Source organism: Prunus persica, chromosome G6 (genome assembly GCF_000346465.2).
Source record: "Prunus persica cultivar Lovell chromosome G6, Prunus_persica_NCBIv2, whole genome shotgun sequence".
NCBI classification, from domain to species: Eukaryota; Viridiplantae; Streptophyta; class Magnoliopsida; order Rosales; family Rosaceae; genus Prunus; species Prunus persica.
The window spans coordinates 16870204-16879674 of NC_034014.1; the positions used below are offsets into that span (position 1 = coordinate 16870204).

A 9471-nucleotide genomic window follows, 5' to 3' on the forward strand; every position below is an offset into this window, starting at 1 on the left:
TGGAACCTTGTGCCTTATAGGTTCAAATAACCACATCGACTCTCCCAAATTTCATATTTCAACGTATGGAACTTTTGGCCTGTGATAAACAAAAACTCAGAATTCATTTGCCCTTTTCAAATGAACATGAAATATGGATTGAGTAAAAGCCACGTTAATATCTCATATATTTGGGTTCATGAGTTTCCCGCCCAGATATAACAAAATATGTGGGGAGCCTCAATTCATCATTCTCTTATGCCAAAGAAATATGTGGCGTACCACAATTTGCAATAATACCTCAAGGGTTGTCCATTTAATTGTTGGAACTTCAGGTTCTCAACACTGTTAGATTTTGAACCTCAAGCCAAAATCACATATTCTCATGGTATGGACATTTTTACAATTTTCTGTACATATTTCTGGACTTCAAGCCCTTACATAATTGTCCATATTTTGAGGAACTTCTGGCATCTCATTTAATTGCTCATCCATGAGTTTAAGGAACTGCAAGTTCCCTTTTTGAATATAGTGACGGTTTACCCAAAATGGTTAATATTTATGTATACGTCACTATTCATATATCCGGTACTATTCATCAAGTCATGAATACGTATCTATTCATGTGGACAGTACATTTGCCAGTACAGTTATCATCCATGTGTACGGCATTATGAAACAATACGGTACTGTTACATCATTAAGGAACCCCAGGTCCTTATTTACATGTGAGGGATCAAGGACCCTCAAGTCCAATCACATGTTTACAAATATAGTACCGGAGAGACTGCCAGCTCTTATATTAACATCATCATCAAGGATCTTCAAGTCCTGATGTAATTGTATGATGAGGATCAAGGAACTTCTGGTCCTGATCTGCATACTGTAAAAACTCATCATATAGCACAATTAATCCATAAAATAAATTGCTGGTAAATAAATTACTGGTATGGACGATAAACCCGCACCATACTTTAAATAAATGTAAATGTGCGGTAAAATAAATTCATAAATTAAATTACTTGCTGTATGGACGTTAATCCCGCACCATACTTTAAATAAAATTAAATGTGCGGTAAATTAAATTCATAAAGTAAGCGTGTTTGTATGGGCACTAATTCTGCTTCATACTTTTAAATAAAAGTAAAGGCATGGGCGATAAACCCGCGCCACCCTTTTAAATAAATACTGTCGTATGGGTAATAATCCTACACCATACAGTAAATAAAATAAATGTGTGGTAAAGTAAATTTCATAAAGTATGAGGGTCAATTCCACATCATACTTTAAGTAAAAGTAAATTTGCGATAAAGTAAAGGCAATTATTGGTGGGTTCTCATCAACACCACGATCAAATAGTATAGCAGATAATATTATTATCGTTTGTGGAAGGCATCATGCTTGTCTCTCAAATTAAATGCTTTCCACCTGTAATCTGCACACCTGCACCAATTGGTTTATTAAATACTGTAGAGGAATAATAAAGTAATAGAAAAAAAAAATTTCTTTATTATTGTTTATTTTTCTTTCTTTTGGTGGGTCGGTGGGTTTTGTAGTGCTGAAGCATCTTTTTATTTTATTTTATTTTTCTTTTGCTTTCATCATTGCTGCTGATAATTGCTTTTGTTGAGCACTGAGAAGCAAGAGGTGGATTCTCTCATCAGATCTACCATCGACAAAGTCCTCGTCCTCCGCTTTGGCCGAGCTTCCGATTCCGTCTGCCTCCTCCACCATCAAATTATGAAAGGTACAGTGGTAGCTGAGGTACAGTGGTAGCTGAGGTAGCTGAGGACTTCATTCTTAGCTCCGGCCCGGTCCTCCAGAACATGATCTTGAAGCTCACAGCGGTGACCAAATCCACCCTGAAATGCACAGTCCCATTAGAGTAGGTTGCATGGGAGACAGCTGTCCAGTTGAGCTCCTTGGGCTCCCCAACCGCAGACTTTGTGGCCTTCTTCTGATGCCCCTGGTAGAAGCTGGGCAGAGTGAAATTGAGGTTGATGGCATCGTAGTAAATTCCCTTGTCCTTGTTGCCGTTCTCCAGCCTGAGGGTGACGTAAAGGGTCTTGTTTGTGGTGTCGTTTAGGGTCTTGTTGAGGGCAGGAATGTATAATGAGCGGACTTTGCAGGTGGGTTTTGAGGTGCGAAGGCTGAGCCACATGAAGAGGGCTGTGAGGCCAAGAGTGAAGATGAAGCTGAAGCAGCACCGGCAGCAGGGTTGATCAGGACTGTTGGTTTCGGTGGAAAATCAGAATCAGAATTCTGATGTACTGTACACATGGTTTTGTTTCCCTTTGTTTTTGCTTTATCTGTGCTTGAAGGAATTGGTCTAATTCGTCCGGCTGGTGTTTGATTTGGGTAGCAAAGTCCTCTGTTAAAACAGAGAACAAAGCTGAAGAGTGTTGTTGTTGGTGCACTCGAATTTTACTTTTTTCAAGATCTCACTACTACAAAAAAGCAAAAAGACGACGGTAAATCACCGTCGTGTATTCGGTTTTTCAATGGTCGTGGAATCTACCGTCATCTTTTCCCTCATAAACCACGACGCTAAATCACCGTCGTTGTTACAATATACAACGTCATCAACAAATACAAAACGACGTCTTTGTATTGCAAAAAGATCTAAAAAAGCAGTCGAGGATGAGAATAGACGACCAACTCTCTAAAAAAACCGTCGTTAAAAAGGAAAAATATGACACATATTAATAGAGCAAGGCCGCAATATAGACATACAACGACGAAAATTAAAATAAGACGCCGTTAAATATCATTTTCACGACAATAAAAAATATGACGTCTTTAAATACATTAGAAGACGACGTTATTGATACCTACTACGTCGCCTATATAAAAAGAGCCGTCGTAAAATAAATTTTCCACTTCGATTTTTCTATAAAAGATAACGTGGAAATAGTTGTCAGTGTCATTATTTACGACGTATGTATTTATAGAGTAGACGTTAAACAATGAAACAACGTCGGTTACAAATATATGAGAGTCGTATTACAAAATTTATACGTCCTATTTTCAGAAACAAACAACGACGATAAATATTAGACGTTGTTAAATAAAACAACGTCGAAAACAAATAAAAACAGACGTATTTAGTCTGCTAAAGTTCTAAAAAATAGTCGAGGATGAGAATAGACGACCAACTCAAAAAAATCACCGTCGTTAAAAAGAAAAAAATATGACACATATTAAAAGAACAAGGCCGCAAGATAGACATACATCGACGACAACTAAAACATTACGCCGTTAAATATAATTTTCACGACAAGAAAAAATATGACGTCTTTAAATACATGAGAAGACGACGTTATTGAAATATACTACGTCTCTTATTTACAAACAACCGTCGTGAAATAAATTTTCCACTTCGATTTTTCTAAAAAAGATGACGTGGAAATAGTTGTCAGTGTCATTATTTACGACGTATGTATTTATATAGTTGACGTTGAATGCGAAACAACGTCGGTGGCATTTATATTGTCGACGTTGTATTTATATGTATTCATTACTCACGACGCACTTATTAATATAGACGACGTTGAACTTCTAAACAACGTCGGTTCCAAATAAATGAGAGCCGTATTACAGAACATATAGACGGCGTTGATTATGATGAGAGCCGTATTACAAATAACGTCGTTTAATTGATATTAGATGGCGGTTATAATGAATTACCGTCGGAATTCATTTCGTTCCTCTTCGTTTATAAAAGAACTTGCGACGTGGAAAATGTATGATGACGTCGTATTTTTTAACGTTCAGATTATATATCTCGTTTTTTAGGCGTCGGTATTATGGGATTGGAGTCGTGTTATTTTGAATTACATGGCGGTTCTTAATCCTTCCCTGACGTGATATCCTGAATAATTGCTTCACAATAGCGTCGTGGTTCTTCATTGTTACGTTGCTTTAAGACGTCGGTAAATATGCTGAATAACTGGTTCACAATAACGTCGTGTTTTATTTGAACGTAGAAAGTGAAGAAATCACATTACAATATATTACAAAATTAATGTCATACACTGCCAATTACATAAGCATCATTCAATCCATATATCTTCACACCCATCTCGAATATTTTGACCGCCTAACTCACCCACCAGTTCATCAAATGTGTCAACATTTGGCATCCCTCTAGTAAATGGCTCACACTCAATTATCACATCACCTAAGACTTCATCACCAATAACATCATTATATTCTCTATTATGCATTGATAACACTACCGACCAACCACGATGCATCGGGTCGTCAACAAAAAATATTTGTTTGACTTGAGAAGCCAAAACAAATTGGTCATTCCTATGTCCAATTTTACTCAAATCTACAAGGGTAAATCCAAGTTCGTCGACTACAAGACCAGAACTATCTATCCAATCACACCTAAAGACTGGGATTGTAAACTTTTGGTAGTCAAGGTCCCAAATTTCTTGAATGACACCATAGAAACCCATATTTGAGAGAATTGGGTTTTTATCCTTGGCACTAGCAACTTGCATGGTATGTGCAAGTAAATAAACTCCACTATTTTGAGTTGTCCGCACATCATCTTGTGCCTTGATATTGAATTTAATACCTTTAATAAGATAGCTCCTATATAATGGCACTGCCATGTTTGGACCAGCTGCTAGCCACCTCAAATTTTCTGATACGCCATGATTGTCTTCCTCAAGTTCACTTTGAACCTGCAAATTAATCATATATCTTAATTCAATCTAACATAGAAATAAGAAGAAAATTAAAAGAGAAATATGTTATTCAACAACATATACCTTGAAGCGTAGCCATTGAATGAAAGTGCTATTGTGCTTATCCTGCAGCCACTTTGTTCTCTTTCTAAATTTTGGATAAGCAGTCTTGATGTGGATCATATGTTGCCTACATGACACGAAAAATTCAAGCATTACGGTCCCAAATATAGAAGATAAACATAAGAAATAATTTAAAATGGAAACTTAAAGAATAAAACTCATACGTACTCGATATAAGGTAGGACTTCCTCCGTATTCTCCAAGACATATAGATGTGCTTGATTCAACAGGTCCTGATCAACTACGCTCACTGTGCAACCTGATAATGGCTTTGAAAGTCCCATCTTTTGGCTTGAAGGCACTCCAACTGTACTAACATCAGATAAATGCTGAGTACAAAACTCTACCGCTTCTTCAGCTATATACCGCTCAGCAATGCAACCTTCGGGACGAGTACGATTCTGAACATACCCCTTCAGAACTTTCATATATCTTTCAAACGGATACATCCACCTAAAATATACTGGCCCACATAGACGAACTTCTCTGACAAGATGTACTACTAGATGAACCATGATATCAAAGAATGAAGGGGGAAAGTACTTCTCAAGCAAACACAGAGTAACTACTACATCTTCTTCCAACTTATCTAGCTTGGAAACATCAACAGTTTTTGCACATATAGCATTGAAGAAGAAGCACAAACGAGTTATTGCATACCTTGCAGGCTTCTCCAAAACAGAACGAATTGCCACAGGGAGCAATTGTTGCATTAAGGTATGACAATCATGTGATTTAAGGCCAAGAAGTCTTGAATCTTGTAAAGATACAAGATTTTTAATATTTGAAGAATAACCTTCAGGGACCTTCATACCATAGAAAGAATTGCAAACCTCTCTCTTCTCTGCTTTTACAAATTCCAAGGCCCAGGAGGCAAACGAGTACGTCTTTCTCCATACTCGGGTTGCAAATCAGTTTTGACCCCCATGTTCAATAAATCTAATCGAGCAGCAATCCCATCTTTATTTTTTCCAGGGATCTCCAGCAATGTACCAATAATACTATCGCAAACATTCTTCTCAATGTGCATAACATCTAGGGCATGCCTCACAGGAAGGTATTTCCAATACTCGAGATCAAAGAATATTGATTTCTTCTTCCAACAAACTCTGTCACCATTTTCAACCATATGCAGCACTTCTTCTCTGGTTAATGGCTCGGGAGGTATGCCATATTCAGGTTTCCCATTAAAAGTTGCACGTTGCCTCCTATATGGATGATTGATTGGTAACCATTTTCTATGCCCAATGTAACAAATTTTGTGGCCATTTTTCAACCTGTGACTAGGTGTATCATCGCCGCATATTGGATAAGCTTTATATCCTTTAACAACACAACCAGATAAGTTTCCATAGGCGGGGAAATCATTAATTGTCCACATTAATGCAGCTCTGAGTGTAAAGTATTCTCCATTATGTGCATCATACACTCCTCTAATCCCATCCCACAAAGATTTTAAATCATCAATCAAAGGCTCCAAGTAGACGTCTATATCATTTCCGGGTTGTTTAGGACCGGAAATCAATAAGGTTAACATCATGAACTTTCGTTTCATGCACAGCCATGGAGGGAGATTATATGTAACTAAGATAACCGGCCAACAACTATATCTGCTACTTAGAGAACTGTGGGGATTGAATCCATCAGATGAAAGAGCCAATCTCAAGTTTCTCGGCTCATTACCAAACTCAGGCCATTTATCATCAAGAAGTTTCCAAGACGGGGAATCCGCCGGATGAGACATCTGACCGTCAATTGATTTTCTAGCAGCATGCCAAGTCAAACTCTTAGCTGTCTCATGTGATTGAAACATCCTTTTAAACCTTGGAATTGGAGGAAAATACCACACCACCTTTGCTGGCACACCCTTTTTCAAGATTGAATCTTTGCCTTCCTTCCACCTTGAGATACCACAAGTAGGACAATTAGTTGAATCCTCATACTCCTTCCTATACAAGATGCAATCATTGGGGCATGCGTGCATTTTCTCATAACTCAGCCCCAATGCACACAAAGTCTTTTTAGCCTCATACATAGAGGTTGGTATTGTATTTCCTTCTGGAAGCAAATCGCCTTGAAGTATCAATAATTCTGTAAAACAGACATCACTCATCCCATGTTTTGCCTTCAAATTATACAACTTCACTAATGCCGATAACTTCGTGTACTTTCTACAACCAGGGTACACTGGTTGATCTCCATCCCCAATCACATTGGCAAACTCATACGGATCTGAACCAAAATCACCAAAATCATTATCATCCATATCAATTTCTTTAGACACAAAACTGTACCTACTATGGCCATCATCTTCTTCAACATTTCTACTAGCATTAGTCGTTGCTTCCCAAGGTTCTCCGTGAAATGTCCAATTCTTATAGCTTTGGTCAATTCCATTAAAGTATAAGTGATCCCTTATAATTCCAACCCCAAACAACTTCAAATTAACACATTTAACACATGGACAACGGATATGTGTTGTAGTTAGAAGATTTTCTACAGCAAAGTTCAAAAATGCTTCCACCCCAAACTCATATGCCTTCGATCTTCTATCCGAGTGCATCCATGACTTATCCATCTCCGACACTATAACCTATTATCTATAATAAAGTGAAAATACAGACAATGACCATCACTATAGCAGATTATACAAAGATCTAATAGCAAGTAATACACAACAGAGACGACGGGTTTTAAACAAAAACAGACGTATTTGGCATATATAGACGACGGATTTTCAACAGACGTCGTCTAATATAAGTAATATAAACGACGGTTTATGAAAAAACCGTCGTGTATAAGTAATACAACGACGGTTTTTTCATAAACCGTCGTGTAATCGTCGTCGTATGCCTAAAAAGGCGTCGTGTCTCAGTTTATTTTCAAGAACCCAAAACCCATTAAGAACACAACATATATATGAAACCAAGCAAGAAACCAACATATACATGAAACCAAGCATGAAAACAATAAATCCATTCCCAATTCAACATAACATAGGGTGATTAAAAGATCCGACAAAATTAAATCCATTCCCAATTCAACATAACAGATAATGTAATCCATGAACCCATTAAACAGAAAATCCATGAACCCATACCTATAAGCACATTATTAACAGATCGCAAAGCATATACCTAATATCATTCAATGAATTTACAAGGGGAAGATAGGGTTTGTACTTACAGGTTGGACGAGCTCACAGATTCGACGGAGCCTGGAGAGTGCAACTTTTAATTAGAGCAGAAGTGAGAGAGCGAATGTTATGTTGCGCGAAATCTGAAAATTTTAGGGTTCAGGGTTAGAAGTATAAGAATAAGAGCCAAATATAAAAAAATTTAGGGCGCATGAAAATTTTTAGAGCGCGCGCTCTTTAAAACGTCGAAAGACAAACCATGGCGAAAGTTCTACAAGAACCGACGTAAATGTAATATTCCACGACGGAAACACTGAACGTAACGCCGTTTCTTTTGACGCTTCATTTTTCGGATTAATTTTAAATTTATTTTGAATATTTTGTTATAAAGACGACTGAAAAACCACGTCGAAGTTAAGAAATTGAAAACGTTGTAAATTATAATAGACGACTTACATATTAAAATGACGTCGTTTAAAGTGGAAACCATGTCGGATATTTTACTGCACGACGTAACATATGTATTCCACGACTCAACCACCGTCGTTAACAATTAATACCCTAAACCCTTAAAACTAAATTATATAATTTTAAAAATTAAGTTTATAAAAGGGTTTATGGTTTTACAGCCTAATATATACCCTAGACTACCCAAAAATTATATTTTAAAAATAAACCCCAATAAATAACAACCCTAATCTCTAAACCCTAGACTCTAAACCCTAAACCATAAAACTAGAAGTGATTTTATGACTCATCAAAACAATTTTGTTTTGGATGGTCATTTTAAATTTTTGTTATTCAAAATGAACTTTTTCAAGGTTTAGGGGAAGAAAATATATCAATGACTTCATAGGAGTTGACTTTGCATTTTTCTGATTTATTTTAAATTTATTTTGAATATTTTGATATAAAAATAATAAAATATTCTTATCACAACAACAAACCACGTCGGTGTTAATAAATTGTAGACGTTGTAAATTGTAATAGACGACTAAGTTGTTAAAATGACGTCGTTTAAATGAGAAACCATGGCGGATATTTAACTATCCGACGTAAAATATATATTCCACGACTTAACCGCTGTCGTTACAAAGTACTACCCTGAACCCTTAAGAAATTGAAGAAGTTGTAAACCATAAACGACTCAATTGTTCAAAGAACGTCGTCTAAATATCCTTTTACGTCAGATTTGTTTAAAACGAAACAACAAAAAACGACGGCTTTTGACTTTATTACGTCGTTGGAAAAGTATTACACGTCGGTTACGCAATTTGTATGTTTGTTTTTTTTTAAATTTAGGAAAACCTCAACAAATTTTTACATTATATATTATAGACAAAATTTGTACATTATACATAAATATCAAGTGTTCAATAATTCCCCTATTCCAGGTGAAGGCAAACAAACTCTGCCCATTCATTCCGGACTTCATCAATTGCTTCTTGGGGGTATGGCGCTTCCTGTTTTCCCTTGGCATACTGCATAAACAATGACTATTAGGGTTTATAAATAAAAAGAAATTAAATCACA

The 9471-nt window shown here is 36.6% G+C and overlaps 1 protein-coding gene across 1 annotated transcript; it reads right to left on the minus strand.

Moving 5' to 3' along the window:
- Positions 1495 to 2224, minus strand: LOC18773835 (protein NDR1; the record flags this gene model as incomplete). The annotated part of the gene is made up of 1 exon (XM_007206569.2): positions 1495 to 2224. A coding segment is annotated over one exon (507 nt), but the record flags the coding sequence as incomplete, so codon positions are not given.